We start from the raw sequence: 19,097 nt of genomic DNA, 5'->3' as shown, positions 1-19,097 counted from the left end.
CACAGAGGAGAGTAAACTATAGCTCGTGTATTCCAGTCTGCACATAGCTCTACCCACAGCCACACAATTGATGTGGCTTTGTCAATGATAGGCAGACTAGCAAACAAGTTTTACATCTGTTTTCAAGAGGTACAAGACAGTTTTGGCCCAAATGTTTCGAGAAACTTGAAACAGCCTACCCACAAAACATTCATGTGGAAACAAGCAAAATGCAAAAATAACTAAAGAACACATGAAACGTTTTCTAACTTCATTCCTTGGCGAACATGTGACAAGTGAAAATAGTCTATTGGTGATTCCTGATCAGGTCATACAGATCGTACCCTTCTAGATGCACGTTTTCCAAACAAAGACGTTACGCTGAAGATATTGCCACCGGAAAAAAAAAATGTTGCGAACCCATTGATGTTTATTTATTTCGGAAATATAAGCCATATATCAGAAGGATTGCTGATTTTGTAAGAATACAATGTGCCAAACCACAAGTGAAAAGAGACATGATCGTTATTTCATTATCAAACTTCACTATGTAATTTGCAATCAGTTTTCTGCACCAAAGTACACGCCTGTGTTGCAATATGCTTGGCGGCAGGCAAGATATGACCTTGATATACCCATATGATCATCAGTAGACGTAATTAGTGTGGCTTTTCATATTGGATTGCTTGAATGCGAAAGAGATTTTAAATGTAAAAACGTGTCTTTACTGAGGTGAGCACATTGTTCTGTTCCAGTTTGTTTTAACCACTTCATCGAAATCCCGCATTGCACTACGAGGGCTAATATGAGCACTATCAGGTGTGTAGGATATGTGTGTTTTGCGCTGTTGTAATAGGCATTGTTGATTGAGAATATAATGGTACACTGACATAATTGAATTATGTAAAATTTTCCTACTATGGTACACATATCTTGTTACTTTGTTTTCCTCTATTAAAATGTCACTCGCGGTAGAAGGCAACCACTGATTTTTTATGATCGAATGCGAATGTAAGCATGGTTAGGGCGATTCCGAGTGTTCGCGGTCCTAGGTGTCCCTCGAGAGGTGAAGAGATTTGATGCGGCAGAGCAACGCTGTCCGCATCAAACTTGTCAGAAGATTGACGAAAAAATTTCATATTTATTGACTTCTTGTCCAACTACAGCGATCAAAGATGCCGTAATAGCCTAGCGGTCGCTGAACACTATTCACGTTCACTGACCGAGCGAGGTGGCGCAGTGGTTAGCACACTGGACTCGCATTCGGGGGGACGACGGTTCAACCGCGCGTCCGGCCATCCTGATTTAGGTTTTCCGTGATTTCCCTAAATCACTCACGGCAAATGCCGGGATGGTTCCTTCGAAAGGGCACAGTCAACTTCCTTCCCCGTCCTTCCCTAATCCGGTGAGACCGATGCCCTCGATATTTGGTCTCTGCCCCCAAACAACCCTTACCCCACGTTCACTGAGCCGAAAGGTTCACGCCTGCTTATTCTCAGCGGGACCAGTACGCTTTTTGGCGGGTGTGTTCACTCACCCACCAACCCGCCGAGATAAATTTTCCAGGTGAGTTAAAGGAAACGCAGGGTGACGGATTGGTAGGTTAGGGGAGTGAGCTCCGAAGCGATAGCGCTGGCGAACGCCGGGCCACTGCAGTGTGCAGGCGGTGCTCTCGACAAAGGACGCATCCCCCCAGTAATTCTGCGCCCGCACAAGCGCCTCATTAACGCTGCCATAACACGCTTCCCGCACATTATTTAGCGTAATCGTAATTCTGGCTTTTAATGAGCAATGTGAGTCCGGCGAGGTGCTGCCATCCACTCCCCACCAGCTCCTCTGAACCCCGCCGCTCCCGTGAGATTAGTTGCCAAGTTTTTACAGCCCGAGTAATAAACGAGAGGTCGGCTCGCCTGCCCCTGGATAAAGGCGGGCGAGGGGGGGGGGGGGGGGAGACCGCCCCACAGTTCTGCACCCTCCATCTGCAGGGGCGGAAGCGCCACCCACGCAGTCTCTTCGCCTCGGAGCCAGCAGCGAAGAAGGAATCCCTGACTGCGCCCACCACGGCAAAAGAACTTTTTACCCTTTTCCTCACCTTCGCCTAGAAGTAATAATTAAGCCTAACGCTATTTGCTCGCGCCGCTCCTTTGTGCCGGTGACACAGCCCTGCAGGCGGAAAAATTAAATTTACTTTCGAGATAAACTTGCGCCTTTCCGGGATGCATGAAAAAAAAATGCAGATTGTGAATTAACGAGAACGAGAGAGAGAGAGAGAGAGAGAGAAGCTTGCAAATTCGCAAGCTTTTTTTTTTCACGCCGAAAATGGAACGAGGCGACCTCGAATTGTCTGCGGGCTGAGTACTGTCGGAAAATCGACTACAAAATTTGCCCAAAGTTTACGCAAACTCGCGGCGGAAATACACTAATGGCAATTCAAATTGCTGCACCAAGAAGTAATGCAGACGATAAACGGCTATTCATTGGACAAATATATTATACTAGAACTGACATGTGATTACACTTTCACGCAATTGGGGTGCATAGATCCTGAGAAATCAGTACCCAGAACAACCACGCCTGGGCATTGAGTCAAACAGAGCTTGGATGGCGTGTACAGGTACAGCTGCCCATGCAGCTTCCACACGATACCACAGTTCATGAAGAGCAGTGACTGGCGTATTGTGACGAGCCAGTTGCTCGGCCACCATTAACCAGACATTTTCAGTTAGTGGGAGACCTGGAGAATGTGCTGGCCAGGACAGCAGTCGAACATTTTCTGTATCCAGAAAGGCCAGTACAGAACCTACAACATGCGGTCGTGCATTATCCTCCTGAAATGTATGGTTTCGCAGGGATCGAATGAAGGGTAGAGCAACGGGCCGTAACACATCTGAAATGTGACATCCACTATTCAAAGTGCCGTCAATGCGAACAAGAGGTGACCGAGACGTGTAACCAATGGCACCCCATACCATCACGCCGGGTGATACGCCGGTATGGCGATGACGAATACACGCTTCCAATGTGCGTACACCGCGATGTCGCCAAACACGGATGCGACCATCATGATGCTGTAAACAGAACCTGGATTCATCCGAGAGAATGACAATTGCCATTCTTGCAGCCAGGTTCGTCGTTGAGTACACCAGCGCAGGCACTCCTGTCTGTGATGCAGCCTCAGGCGTAACAGCAGCCACTGTCTCCCAGCTGATAGTCCACGCTGCTGCAAACGTCGTCGAACTGTTCGTGCAGATGGTTGTTGTCTTGCAAACGCCCCTATCTGTTGACTCAGGGATCGAGACGTGGCTGCACGATGCGTTACAGCCATTCGGATAAGATGCCTGTCATCTAGACTGCTAGTGATACGAGGACATTGGGATCCAGCTCGGCGTTCCGTGTTACCCTCCCGAACCCACCGATTCCATATTCTGCAAACAGTCATTGGATCTCGAACAATGCGAGTAGCAATGTCGCGATACGATAAACCGCAATCGCGACAGGCTACAATCCGACCTTTATCAAAGTCGGATACGTGATGGTACGCATTTCTCCTCGTTACACGAGGTATCACAACAATGTTTCACCAGGCAACGCTGGTCAACTGCTGTTTGTGTATGAGAAATCGGTTAGAAACGTACCTCATGTCAGCACGTTGTCGGTGTCGCCACCGGCGCCAACTTTGTGTGAATGCTCTGAAAAGGTAATTATTTGCATATCACAGCATCTTCTTCCTGTCGATTAAATTTCGCGTCTGTAGCAATTTTAATGGCCAGTAGTGTAATTTGCAGCTGTGTTAAAGGGTAGTCTTCTAAGGCAGAAAACTATCTGAGCTTTTGCTTTATTTCCAAAGTGTAACTAACTGGGAGATTCAGAACATAATGCAGTCCCGACAGTTTCAACTTGTGCTGCTTCTATTGCGTAAGGTGTTTCCTTCTTTCACCGAGTCAACTGACCGGTGCTTGAGAATCTGGGCGGGCATTTGAGATGAGCACGGTACACATTCCACTCCGGTCATCCAGACTTCACATTTACATCTGCATCTACGTGATAACTCTACTGCTCACACTTACCTGTTTGGGGACTATTTCTTAATCTTTCCACTCACAAAAAGCACGGTACAAAAACGAACACTTAAATCTTTCACTACGAGCTCCGATTCTCTTATTTTGTTACGGAGGCAATTTTGGCATTCGAAAGAAAAAAAATTGGGATCGAAATTTCATGAAAATATCTCTGAAATGTCTGAGATAGCGGATTAGGTTGTGGCAAGAGGCTAAAAATGGTTGCTGTCAGTTGCACTCAACATACAAACTTTATTCATCAACACACAATAACACACAAGGATGCAAAACACTGAAAACTTTGACCGACCTCCTTAGATAAACTTCAGATAGGCTAAAGGCCACACTTTAAATTCAAGAGACAAGGCCTATGCAAGAAAGTGAAATACATGGTTCTTCTGCTTCTTGCTTAAATCTTACTTTGTAAACGGTCGCTGACCACGCTGTCATGTTCAAAAGTTTAATTATAACCATCTTGGAACATGACCCTTGTGTCTCGACCGATTATCGTCCCACTTTCATAGTCTATTAACTCGCCTTGTTCTGATATGTTCAATACACACCTGTCTGTAACAAATGCCCAAATACTGTGGCTACACTAGTGCCACACGGCCGCATCCAGCAGCAACAGTCTGGCACCGTGCGCGACACATTTTCGAATGGGACAACATTTAATAGTCGAAATATTAAAACGAACTTGTTTACGTTTATACTAGACAGTACACGAATGTTTTAACTTTATTGCAATGCTAATTTTTGCCATGGGGAGATAAGAATATTCACTGTACTCAATACTGCATATAAATTTATGTTTCAAAGTCTTTCAAGAGATTCTTACAAACAGCCTTAGAGACTGGTTCCTTATTCAGCATGCGAATTTGGGTACCATGTGTTACTGGAAGTAAGATGTATTTGCACCCCTCTAGCTTTTAGAAATGGGCAAGATACTTGCATATTAACTAGCTGTTAGCCACAGCTGCAATCACATATGGGTAGTTTTGTTATGATAAGTGATGGTAAGTACGCAAGCTACTGTACGCTGCAGTAACATCAGCTGCCCCCATGTGTGTGTTTGTTCGATTAAGCGACACTCGTGACGTGCACCCCGCCCTGCCCCGTCCATACCTGTCCTAACACATGATGCAGCATCATGTGCTGTGTCACTGTCGAGTAGCGAATACACACGGGCATAGGCAGGAATGAACATGTAAGCATAGTGCTACTGAAGTAGCTATACATTATACAACGCGTATATTATGTAACAAATTTAATAATTTTTAACACGATTTCTGTTACGCATGTGTGGAAATATATTCCATTCACCTCTCCATCGTCTGAAAGGTCGTCGTTTCTTTCTAAAGTAGCCTATGTTCTTCTTCAGGGTTCAGGCTACCTCCACACCAAATTTCTTCGAAATCAGTTCAGCGGCTTTGTCGTGAAAACGTAGCAGAACAATTTTCACATTTGTAATATTAGTATGTATACAACTTTAAATTGCGATATCTTTTTTTCATGATTTGATTTTGATAAAACAAAGATGTAGAGCCCCAAGCTATCCTCAAGTAACTTGTGACAGCCCCATGAAAATCAGTCTTTCAGTTATGGAGATCAGCGTGTTCCAGCTGACAAACAGACATGACCGATTTCGATAAAACTTTAGATTACCATATCTTTTCTTCGTGACCCGATTTTGGTGAAACAAGTCCTTTGAGCTGCCTCAAGCTACTATCATGTTGGCTGTGAAAGCCCCCCGAAAATTCGTCTAGTTCAATCAAACAGACAGGAACATCGATTTTACAGTTTTATCAGTAGAGGACAGAATATATAGTTACAGACTGAACATATGAAAAATGCTTATTGTTTTCCTTTTGAAAGGAAGAGTAACTTCTGTTTTTTGGCTTTGTGAAATATTTTCTCCACAATTATGGCGAAGACACATCATTTTTACACAGTATTTCTATTAAATGTTACATAAAAAAAATCGTAGTCATCGAAGCACTCGAGGAGGTACCTGCGAAATGAAGAAATTAGAAACGCAATTATCTTAGCTGATTGCTGTTGGTCTACCTGTCAATACACACTAATTTGCAATTTACAAAAGTCTTAAGTCTATTTATATCGAGAAAGCTAATTAACTTGTACATATAGAGCACTTACCTTATTCGGTTACACCTTCTCTGTACATATACACGAACATAAACAAATCATTCCCTGGAAGTTCAAATTTTTGTAAAGGAACAATACAGGCATGTTCACATAGTTAGGCATCATTTGTCATAGACAGAGTTCACCTACCTTCTCCCCGTAGCACGACGGACATTCTAAAATTAAATGGAATTAGATTATACACTACGTAATCCAAAAGGCTGCAGTGTCTACAGTTTGATTAGTTTTACAAATGCTATACAACAAAACCCAGCACTACACTAGTATTCTTAAGCTACAATGGTACTGTACAATGCGGGTTGGATGAAATGGGGGTGAGATGTGATTGCATCGCCGTCCAACGCACCTCATCATATCTTTCAGACATTGCAAAATGATCTGTCATGATGAAGGAGGAAACACTTCATTTTACCTTGTAACTGTTACGTGAGGGAAGATAATAGTCTAGCAGCATTTTAATGCCCTTTTTGTACTTAAAAGCACGTGTTTTTCAATTGTGAGTATACAATTCCTTTTCTGGGTGGTCACGAGATAGAGAGAGAGAGAGAGGGTGGGGGGGAGAGAGACAGAGAGAGAGGTACATGAAATATATTCGCATTGCGAATATGGTCAACCATCAGCTGTATAATGGAATTTCTCGATTATCGCGAGCGGTCTTCTTAATATTTGGCTATCCGAGCACAGCTCATGGTCATACCCCAACTTCGATATATCGTCAACCACGTGTCTGCAACCTGTATTCGTGCATCCATTACGTATATTCCGCTACAGGTCGGACATGGCTTGCTCGGTATAGGCGGATAAATACGATATTTCTGTGCCTATGTACATAACGGTTGTACGAGTAACTGCATTAGTAGCAGCAGTGCCTGTTTCTTAGGACTTGGAAATGCATGTCCCACGAAACTTTGCATCGTAATTCGGAGCAACACAGCCACTGAAATATCGTAGAGAGATAGGTGGTCAGACAACAAAGGACGATTGAGCTAACCATTGGTCTTGGAGCAAACATCCGAGCATTCATCTCATGTAATTTATGGAAACCACGGGCAATGTTCTCTGTGGTGAGTGGGATATGTTTGATGTCACATCTTTTTAAGTAAAAGACTAGTACGTTATTCAAAAAGCTTTCTCAATTGGACGACCATTCTTTAACACAGAATTACAGATGTGTGTCTTCTCAAGGTAATGGGCATTCTTGCTGATGTCTATTATATATTACAAAATAAATTTAACATCCATCCTCTTTGGTTTGCGTTCTTGTACCCCATGCAGTAGATATAGTGGCGTCTCTTGCAAGAAAACAAAATAAAAGTTCGCGATTAGACTTCTGCTGGGTCCTAGGGTTTCGCTAACGACTAATTAGTTCTGCCACCGCTCCACTTTGATTCTGGATTGGTTAAAATTACAGGCCCACTCGCATCAGTTGGGAGAAATTGTTTCAAACCGTCCGCCCCGATAGCTGAATGGTCAGCGTGACAGACTGACGTCCTCAGGGGCCCAGGTTCGATTCCCGGCTGGGTCGGGGTATTTCTCCGCTCAGCGACTGGGTGTTGTCTTCATAATCATTTCATTTCCATTTGGCTTCCAGGTCGCTCAATGCGACGTCGAATGTGATAAGACCTGCACCAAGGCGGCCGGAGCTGCCCCGTAAGGGGCCTCCCGGCCACTGACGCCAAACGCTTCATTTTCATAGTTCAAACCAAGCTAACGATCATATCCAGTGAGGGACAGTAGCGTTCAAATAAACTTTTACAAACTAATACATTACTGTGAGGTTTTGAACTGACACTTAATGCTACCTAATTCCCATTGTGAATAAAAGGAAGCCTCAGATATTGGTGACATAAGACATTACCCCATTGCAGGAAAGGCTTGTGGAGCACATTCAGATTCGTTCATAGAATATCTCAAAGTGGTTTGTCAGGAATGTAGGCAATCACCTTTATTGTAGACGGAACTGTTATTTTCAATGGTCCTTTTGATATAGAAAACATTGTGGTACGTTTGGCTCAGAACTGGCGCTACTAGGATCTGCATTGAAAAGCCTCACAAATGCATTTATTGAGTATTGCTGATAAAATATATTTGCCGACCCAAGCAAACCCAAGCAGTTCGAATGGTTCGACTGGAAGCATATGTCTGTCACTGAGCCAGCTGGTACATCTCTAAATTTAAGGATGGCAACTGAATTATTTTGCATTTAGATGGCTCTCAGTTTTGCGATTTCTGCCCTATTACTGAGTGAGGTGGCACAGTTGATAATGTACACTAGACTCGTATTGAGAACAGCTGAGTTTCAAACACTCGTCCAGCTACATTTATTTCGATTTTCCGTGGTAAGTACACCAAAGTCTCAGGCGACCATCCTTCTCGAAGGGAACTCGTCTGTCTCATAAAATCTCAATGTTGATACTTCTAAATATCCTCCCTATGACGACAAAATAGCACTATAGGAATGCCGGGATGCTTCTTCACAGCCAGCTGCTCCTTTGACTCGTCACAAAATCAAGCAAGTGCCCCATTTGTGATAGGGATGTCGCCAATCAACAAGTAGTCGCGACAACGGGTTAACGAGTTGACCACCAGGTGGCAGGCGTGACAGTTGGCAACGAGGTGCGTTCGGCGACGGCAATCGAGCGGTTAGCGGTGAAGAGTCGGTGCTCGAGTGAGTCAGTGGGTTGGGACGGGGCTGGTGTGGTGTGGTGTGGTGAGGTGAGGTGAGGTGAGGTGAGGTGAGGTGTGATGTGATGAGCTGCTCTAGCTACTTACGTCCTGTGAGTGGGTGCATGAGAGTCGGGTGGGTGCCCGCAGCGGTCGCGGCCTGCTGCTTCGGCTTGCTAACCTTCGTGTTACTTTTGGCAAACTCGAGGCGGATCGTTTGGGGCATGTCGGGGTCGAACCGTACGCCCTGCTGCAAACAAAGTTGTGTGGAGAAGGAAACAAAAAGAAGAGAGAGAGAGAGAGAAAATTACTGGCAGGAAGCAGTGCTTTTAATGACTCCGGACTCCGGCCAAGTGTTCACCAGTTGTCGGGGTCGCGGATAAAGTACAGTACAGCGAGATGGGTGTCAGGACGTTCGGTACGTGTTTAGCAGGGTGGTACTGTAATATAGCGTGTTCTAACAGCCAATCAGTGCAGTTTATTTTATTAATATTTGTTTGACAATGAAATATTTAAGCAACAGGAGATATATTACGGGGTAACTTACAGGTGAGTGCGGTCCTCTTTATCAGTAGGGAAATGAGTAAAGACAAAAATTTGAAGTGAGTTTAATATCAAATAAAGCTGCCAAAGATTTAGAGGACAGTGCAAATCTGTTTATAAAATATGTATTTTCTTGTGTCCAACCAGTTGACGATATGCGAAATCTAATCAAGCCGTTTCCGTCTGGTGTTGTGAAGGATGCTTTAGGTCGTGCTCGTTGCATTGACTCTGATCAGACATGTGTGGTGCAACCGGAAATTGTCATTTATTAAGTTATGGTTACTAAGTTAAAGGTGGTGATAGATTAAAAAAACTGAAAACTAGGTGCTCTAATTATTGCTTGAGAACGTTTCTTGTTCCATACGTGTGTTTGTGTGTGTGTGAGTTTTGAGGTTCACTTTCCGATCAGCACTAGGCTTTTCCTTTCAAAAAACTGAAAACTAGGTGCTCTAATTATTGCTTGAGAACGTTTCTTGTTCCATACGTGTGTTTGTGTGTGTGTGAGTTTTGAGGTTCACTTTCCGATCAGCACTAGGCTTTTCCTTTCTCTTCATGCCAAATTCACACCCGTCCGTGACTTGTGTGCCTGAAAAAGGAGGAATAGTACGATATTTTGTATTACACAGTAATCTTTGTGTCAACTGGGTGGACCAGTGTTAAGGTCCGAGGACGATAAATATATATTATCTACAATAGGAGCATGCCTAGGAAAGTCTGTCTGTTCAACTCCACAATTCCACAAGGAGTCCGCAGCTCATGGTCTAGTGACAAGCGTTGCTGCTTCTGGACCAAGGGATCCCGGGTTCGATATCCGGCAGCGTTGGGCAGTTTTCTCTGCCCAGGGACTGGGTGTTTGTGTTGTCCTCATCATTTCACCATCATTCGTGAAAGTGGCTAGACTGGACTCTATAAAGTTGAGGCGCCGATGACCGCGCTCTTCAGCGCCCAACAAACCAAACATCGTCATCATCAACTCCGCGAAAAGAATTCGTAAAGGTTTTAATAATAATCTAGGAAAAATGAACTTTTACAATGAATTTTTTGTCCGTCTGTAGTCCTGGAACAAATGGAAATCGTCCTGACACAGTACCATTGCACGTCGTTAGAGGTGCTTTTTTCTTTTTCTTTTCTTTTTTTTTTTAAAAAAAAAGGTAGTGACTGGGTTTCGTGTTGTCGTACCGTCATAACAGACATGAAATCGCCTGCATGATGTCATATGACACGTCTCAACCAATGTAACTTTGTAGCTGGGCGCGGCTTTTCACTAGAGAATGTTCTAAATTTTTGAAATCCACTCTCGTGTTTGAATAAATTAATTTTGGATATTGGGTCACATCACTGTAAATTACCAAAATAAGCAAACCGACTATGTTTCAACCGAGTTGCTGCGGTCTTCTTCAGAGCGGTTCAGTGACCTAATATTATTTTATCCAAAATGACAACGACCGCGAAAGCCTACGAACTACACTATTGTATCTTCCACCGTTGAGATGGCTGTATGGACACGTCACGAAAGCCAATTTCATACCAACAAAAAGTGGACAAACGCTGAGCATATTTTGGGGGCTCCTCTAGTGCCATACTATGGTACTGTGTCGACAGGATTTTTTTTCGAGGTTGTCATTAAAAACTTTACAACTCCTCCTCCTCGTAGAGCTGGTGAGTGCTTTAATTTTTAATACAGGTCATTCAATTAATTGGTAACTGCAGAGTCACATAGCAAATACTTTATTTCTATAAATTGGTTGACGCATTACTTCGCGACCTAGTGAACGTGATGTGTGAAACAAGCAGGACATGTCTGTTTGAAGTCCAAGCAACGAGCACATTTAGGAACGTCGATAGTTTTTAGTTAAATGTGTAGGGGAGCCTATAGGTATAAATAATTATAAAGTATTTCACTACAGTGCTGTCCAGATAACGATTTATTGTATGCTTTTATACAATCTCGACTTCGTTAAGTCATCAACAAAACGTTTTTGCGCTCATTATTACAATCGGTGTAGCATCTGGCATAAAATGTACGAGTTCCATACATAATATAGCAACTCGAGTACTTGAGTAATACCTCTAAGATAAAATTAGGCCTCTAGAATAGCGCTATAAAATAAACCTCTGATAATTATCTAGGATACAGTAGTTGTGTTTACCCAATAGGTAATTATTTGCACTGTAATATAAACAAATGCTGCAAGAACATCGCTAGCTGCGTGTAATGAAGGTAAATAGATCACTTGTCAGACTATTGTGCATAAAACCGAGTTATTGATATCGCTGGGCAACAAAAGAGCAGGTCACCTTGACACAATGGGTGGAACTCTGGGATTAAAAAATTCAGTGGATTAGTTTTTGTGATTTGTGTTATGCCAATTTCAGTTCCCATTTATAGGCGAGAACGCTTTGAAATAAATTTGTGCCCGACATGTGATCGGACAGTGCTGATTTGTTTCCGCGGAAGTCTTAAATGCCAGAGCGATATGGACACAAGTGATTTGCCCTCTGGAAAGCTGCGGTGCTGAGGTCACTACGGATATTTCCAGAGGTCAGAGAGAGCCCGTCCCGGCCAGCAAGCGTGCTGTGGTGGTCGTTGTGGCACCCAGACTCGGCGGTCATTTAAAGCACTGCGTGGGACTGGTGAGCGGTCGATTGCTTACACAACACAACACAACAAAAAAATCAAAAAACGTTATGGTCTCTGTAGCTCTATATACAAAAAATACATTGTTAGTACAGGCTAGTTTTGTAAAGTGTGCAAGGGTGTTCTGGGAAAAGAAAGAGGCTGAAGAACTTTTTAATTACTTCGTGAAGCAACTTTTAAAAAGTTTTAAGAAATTGTCTCCTCTCTGCGTCATTTGAGCCCTTGTTTCAAATACATCTTGATGTCTCAGTTTGTACAGTTAACTAATGCCAGAAAGTAACAAGCTTGTTCTGAATCTTTATACAACTTTCTATCCAAATATAACTATGGCCTCCACGGTAGTGAATCAAAGGCGTTGAAACAGGAATACTACACCAACTTTAACGTTTTAAGAACGACAACCGTGGAGAAATGGAGATATGGTCTCTCACTTTCTCTGTTGTGCTCAGGTCAAGAAGATTATTTTCCTTTGTTACATTGCTAAACCTATGTTGTTTTGCTTCTCAGTAGACTACGTAAGTTGTGGATAGTCATTCTTTATTCACCAACACAACGTAAATTTTTATGGTGGAAATTGTGGTATGTTAATAACGTAGTAGTTTTCAGAATGTATTATACGTGAAAAATTATGAGGTAATGGACTTATTAGTCTCTGACGATTAAATAATGACGGCTTATAAGGGTGTTCTTTAAATTAATTTAAACTAAGTGTTAATTTTATCTTTATAGGTTTAATGCTAAAATAAGAGCCATAACTCTGTTGTTGCTAAAGCCAAAGAGGCCAAAACTCAGGTGGTCAACGTCATTAGAACCCACTGTAAACATCTACATCTACGTGCATAGCGGAGGGTATTGCATAACAATATTATTATTTCCCTTCAAGGTCCAGTCACAAACATAGCGAGGGAAAAGGGACTGTAAGTCTCCGTTTTAGCTCTAATTTCTCCTATCTTATTTTTGTGATCCTTAGGCGAAATATGCGCTGGCTGTAATAGAATCGTTCTGCAATCAGCTTCAAATGCTGGTTCACTAAAGTTTCTCACTAGCGTTATTCGAAAAGAATGTCGCCTTTCTTCCAGTGATTCCCATTTGAGTTCGAACTCATCGGTAACAAATCTAGCAGCTCGCCTCCCAATTGCTTCGATGTCTTCCTTTAATCCGAGAGGTGCGGATCCCAAACACTTCAGCAGCACACAAGAATAAATCGCTCTAGTATCCATCTCAAAGGTTCACTAACTCATGGGAAAACACCTGACTGCTCTCGGATTTGTTCACATACACGGTATATACATTCCTGTAAGAAATGAACACCGTCAATGAGTCATTATAACTAGAAATCTGATCCTCATCGTTCAATCTTTTGCCAGTGTTGACTGCAATACATTCTTGGAAAGTCTGAAGGTAGGAGGGATAAAATACAGTGAATGAGATTTCCTCTACAGCTTTTACAGAAAGACTGCCAGATAAGGGTTGTACGACATGAAAGAGCGGCGGGAGTCGAGAAAGAAGTGGGACATGGTTTCAACTTATCCCCGATGTTATTCAGTCTGCACATTGAGTAAGCTGTGATAGAAACCAAGGAGAAATTTGGGAAAGGGTACTGAAGTTCAGTACGAAGAAATGAATCTTAGAGGTTTGGCGATGACGCTGTATTTCTGTCATACAGCTAAGAACTCGCAAGATCAGTTGATTGAAATGGATAGTGTCTTGAAGAGGTTCTAAGACAATCATCAACAAAACAGAAACAAGGGTAATGGAATCTAGGTGATAGTGAGGAAACTAAATTACTAAATGAGACATTAAAATCAGTTGACATGTTTTGTTATTTTGGTAGTAAAATGACTGACGAAACCCAAAGTAGAGAGGATATAATATGTAGACTGGCAGTAGCTTGGAAAACATTTCGGAAAAGGAGAAATTTCGGAATATCGAAATTAAATTTAAATGTTAGAAAGTCTTTTGTCATGCTGTTTTTCTGAAGTGTAATCTTATACCAACGTGAATGTGGATAAGAAGAGAACACAAGCTTTTGAAATGTGGTGCAGCAGAAGAATTTTGACTGACGAAGAGGTACTTAATGTAATTTGGGAAAAAAGTAATTTTTGGCACAACTCGACTAAAAAAGTGGATTCGTTGAGGGGTACGTTCAGAAGCATCAAGAAGGAATCGTCAGTTTGGCAGTGGAAGAAAGGGTAAGGGTTAAAAATAGTTGGAGGAGACTAAAGACTTCAATGGAGTAAGCAGGTTCATGTTGGTATACGAGGGCGATCAAAAAGTTTCTCCTAGAAGGCTGTACAGTCCAGATAGTTACGCCAACCAGGCAAAATCGCATCCTGTTGTGCGAAGAAATCCGTAACTACTTGTTGCACATCCTTGTCCGTTAGGAATCGTCGACCCTTTAGGGCGTTTTTTTTAAGGGACCAAAGGAATGAATGGTGACAGATAAGGAATGAATGGGGAGAGATCAGGAATGTAGGGCGAGCGCTTCAGTGTCTCCCACTTGATATGGCGTTGGATGAGGCTAGCTTCCTAGATCGACAGGCGTCTGGTGTCGAGCTGCGACCACCACAGAACTTGGTGCACCCTTCCACAAAGTGGGTTTTCGACAGACATGCTGCCCCATACACTTTTGAGCCGTGTTGCGGCACGCGTTGGTGCCATTGTTAGGTTGGCATCGTGTGATAGGGATAGTGGCGTCTCGTTTTCTTCTTGTGTGTACTGGCGCCACAGCGTTTGATAGCGTTGCCTGTCCGTGAGTGGCAGCGGCAGCGGCTATCGATATCTAGTACGGTGGTCCTATCTTGAGAGGGACGTCAAGTGTTCTCTGGATCTGAGTGTGTCGGGAGTTCGGTTGGGATGGAGCAGCAGTGAGGTCCGGCAGCACGAGGGTATGCCAGGACTGCTGGCGGCACACAGCCACTACCAGGTCTGGGGGCTGTAGTTGCGAGGGCCACAACCTCGTTGTCCACCAGAGCCAGGACGTTTGAGTTGAGTGAACATTAATCCAGTGGTGAAACCTCCACTATTTTGAGATCACGCCGTTTCTTCGCGCATTGCTGCTCGCAGGGTTAATGAGACGAGCAATGAGTGGGGTGTTTGGAGTTGGCGAAAGTAGTTAGATATCCTCCGCTTCTTATTATTAATCATTGAATTCCTTGTGTTTATTGGTGAAGTTCAACCAGCGGTATTTTTCTGCCTAGTGGCAGCTAACGCCCCAGTTACCTGCCCTGGAGGTTAGCATATCCTCGCGTCACTGAAACTTTCCTAGCCTTGCCGCTGCTGTCCGATATGGCGTGTAGTTACACAGCCTCCTTGATCGTGGTTCGGATATGTCGTTTCTGTTGGACTGCTTTGGTCATAGTGGTTCCTTCTGCTTCTGGATGTTCTAAGCACTGGATTCTGAAGACGGAGTGCCATAAGCCGGTTCCACCTTGGCTGGGTTATTCCATCGTTGTGGTGGTTACCAGACGTTAGGTACATTTTGTAAGAGTGTTGGTCTGCGTTTAAACTGTCACTAGTTTGAGTTGCCATACGGTCAAGTGAATACAACTCTTGGCGGCCTGTCTCATCGTTTACCAAGTTAAGCGTCTTTCCCCGGTCGATCCTTGGAGCACTGGCTGAGACCCACTTCTCTCTTGATTTGATAAGATTGTGATGATTGTTAATAAGGCCTTCAGCGGTGAGTGCAACTTCCTTAAGAACTTTTTTATTAGGCATTGTGTCTTAATAGTCAAATCTGATAATTGTTCCTTATTGTCAACCTCATTTGCAATTGGTTCCAAATAAAGTGTACATGATTTTTTTAACCGAGCAACCAACGGTAACTGAGTAAGGCCCCGTCCACACCGAATCCTGTCGTTCCCTAAGTCCCATGTTTTAACATTCTTCAGTCTCCGATGGATATCTACTGGTGTTTGTCATTCAGAAGTCAAGAAAAAATAGCAGTATGTTGGTCTTGTTTGGACACATTTGGTAATAACATCGCCATACTTCAATTTTTCTCATTTTCTGTGCACATATCGGAAAGACACTAATCCCTTGTCTACCATCGCCGCTCAGTCGCACTATGTTGCATATAAACTGGGGCAACGCCCTCAGATGGATCATTTTGGATCGTCTCTTATAAACTGCACTGCACTACTTACGCAGAGATGAGGGTGAACTAGTGTGGAGAGCTTCATCAAACCAGTCTGCAGAGTGAAAAATCACAACAATCTGACACAAGTATTCCTGCAAATATGTTTATAATAACTTTCATGGTTGTTGCTATTATGGTCTTCAGTCCAGAGACTGGTTTGATGCAGCTCTCCATGCTACTCTATCCTGTGCAAGCTTCTTCATCTCCCAGTACCTAATGCAACCTACCTCCTCCAGAATCTGCTTAGTGTATTCATCTCTTGGTCTCCCTCTACGATTTTTACCCTCCACGTTGCGCTCCAGTACTAAATTGGTGATCCCTTGATGCCTCAGAACATATCCAATCAACCGATCTCTTCTTCTAGTCAAGTTGTGCTACAAGATTCTCCCCAATTCTGTCCAATACCTCCTCATTAGTTATGTGGTATACCCATCCAATCTTCAGCATTCTTCTGTAGCACCACATTTTGAAAGCTTATATTCTCTTCTTGTCTCAACTATTTATTGTACATGTCTCACTTCCACACAAATACTTTCAGGAACGACTTCATGACATTTAAATCTATACTCATTGTTAACAAATTTCTCTTCTCCAGAAATTTTTTCCTTGCCATTGCCAGTCTACATTTTATATCATCTCTGCTTCGACCATCATCGGTTATTTTGCTCCGCAAATAGCAAAATTCATCTACTACTTTGTCTCATTTCCTAATCTAATTCCCTCGGCATCACCTGATTTAATTCGACTGCATTCCATTATCCTCATTTTGCTTTTGTTGATGTTCATCTTATATCCTCCTTTCAAGACACTGTCCATTCCGTTCAGCTGCTCTCCCAGGTCCTTTGCTGTCCCTGGCAGAGTTACAATGTCATCGGCGAACCTCGAAGTTTTTATTTCTTCTCCATGGATTTAATTCCTACTCCAAATTTCTTTTTTTTTTCCCTGCTTGCTCAATATACAGATTGAATGACATAGGGGATAGGCTACAACCCTGTCCCACTCCCTTCCCAACCACTGCTTCTGTTCCATGACCCTCGACACTTATAACTGCCATCTGGTTTCTGTACAAATTGTAAATAGCCTTTCACTCCAAGGACCCTTCAGATTTATCCAAGAATGTGGGACACTCTTTCCGACCACCTGTCCACGGGCAACGTTGTTCCCAGTTCAATGAAGGTTTCACGATTCGTGGCAAACGCAGAGCTGGCGCGTGTTGTGGAGAACGGGTTGAGGGCAGAAAACTTGGCCGAATGGCCGTTGCGTGTGGAAACCATTAAGCCCAAGCCGGGCTGCGGAGGTGCTGGTTGTGAGAGAGGGCGGCGCTGTATCCCGTTCCGCAGCCTCGAGAGGGCAACGGCTGAGGGATGGTGCTCCAGAGACGCATACATCACGGCCGGTGCTCCCGCCGGCAGAGGTGTGACCGCGCTCGATAAAGCCTCTTACCCTGGACTGTGGCCGATGCGAGGCGCTTCCTGCCCGACTCTGACAAAACCTGCTGCTTCATAGTGGTTGTCTCTAAAGGTATCGGAACAAGCAACAAGTGTTTCAGCGGGCGGCCGTTTCACTAAGGTGTAAAGGGGGTGCAAGTTAAGATCTGTGTCGTAAGGCTGCGTCATGATCGTCTTCAATTTCTTTTCCAATTGTTGACGTTTCAGCCCTTCTGCTAGTGTATTCTTCAGGACTCTTCCAGTGTCCTCGACTGTATGAAACGCCGACTATTGGATATGAAATTTGAAGAGCAATATGACATGCCCTTACATCCTAGACAATTTGACCTTCAATCATAACGGCCACGAAAGCTTGCAAACATACATGAAAAGGAGCTATATACTCCAGTGTTCTTTATTTTGTAATACACTCCTGGAAATGGAAAAAAGAACACATTGACACCGTTGTGTCAGACCCACCATACTTGCTCCGGACACTGCGAGAGGGCTGTACAAGCAATGATCACACGCACGGCACAGCGGACACACCAGGAACCGCGGTGTTGGCCGTCGAATGGCGCTAGCTGCGCAGCATTTGCGGACCGCCGCCGTCAGTGTCAGCCAGTTTGCCGTGGCATACGGAGCTCCATCGCAGTCTTTAACACTGGTAGCATGCCGCGACAGCGTGGACGTGAACCGTATGCGCAGTTGACGGACTTTGAGCGAGGGCGTATAGTGAGCATGCGGGAGGCCGGGTGGACGTACCGCCGAATTGCTCAACACGTGGGGCGTGAGGTCTCCACAGTACATCGATGTTGTCGCCAGTGGTCGGCGGAAGGTGCATGTGCCCGTCGACCTGGGACCGGACCGCAGCGACGCACGGATGCACGCCAAGACCGTAGGATCCTACGCAGTGCCGTAGGGGACCGCACCGCCACTTCCCAGCAAATTAGGGACACTGTTGCTCCTGGGGTATCGGCGAGGAACATTCGCAACCGTCTCCATGAAGCTGGGCTACGGTCCCGCACACCGTTAGGCCGTCTTCCGCTCACGCCCCAACATCGTGCAGCCCGCCTCCAGTGGTGTCGCGACAGGCGTGAATGGAGGGACGAATGGAGACGTGTCGTCTTCAGCGAAGAGAGTCGCTTCTGCCTTGGTGCCAATGATGGTCGTATGCGTGTTTGGCGTCGTGCAGGTGAGCGCCACAATCAGGACTGCATACGACCGAGGCACACAGGGCCAACACCCTGCATCATGGTGATCGTCAAGGGGACACTGAATAGTGCACGGTACATCCAAACCGTCATCGAACCCATCGTTCTACCATTCCTAGACCGGCAAGGGAACTTGCTGTTCCAACAGGACAATGCACGTCCGCATGTATCCCGTGCCATACAACGTGCTCTAGAAGGTGTAAGTCAACTACCCTGGCCAGCAAGATCTCAGGATCTGTCCCCCATTGAGCATGTTTGGGACTGGATGAA

General features: G+C 44.3%; 1 protein-coding gene across 8 annotated transcripts in view; it reads right to left on the bottom strand.

Moving 5' to 3' along the window:
* LOC126337896 (protein couch potato-like) overlaps positions 1-19,097 on the bottom strand; it is a 163,917-nt gene that overhangs the window by 124,597 nt on the left and 20,223 nt on the right. For 6 of the 8 annotated variants that reach the window (XM_050001507.1, XM_050001510.1, XM_050001509.1 and 3 more), the window contains exon 4: positions 8,976-9,117. In XM_050001507.1, coding sequence (XP_049857464.1) covers positions 8,976-9,117 — 142 coding nt within the window. The remainder of the gene's footprint in view (positions 1-8,975; positions 9,118-19,097) is intronic. The other 2 variants (XM_050001508.1, XM_050001511.1) reach the window with 1 other exon arrangement.

This window comes from Schistocerca gregaria, chromosome 1 (genome assembly GCF_023897955.1).
Source record: "Schistocerca gregaria isolate iqSchGreg1 chromosome 1, iqSchGreg1.2, whole genome shotgun sequence".
Taxonomy (NCBI): Eukaryota; Metazoa; Arthropoda; class Insecta; order Orthoptera; family Acrididae; genus Schistocerca; species Schistocerca gregaria.
Note: the sequence above shows the minus strand (reverse complement) of the source record. Positions and strands in the feature narration are given on the sequence as shown.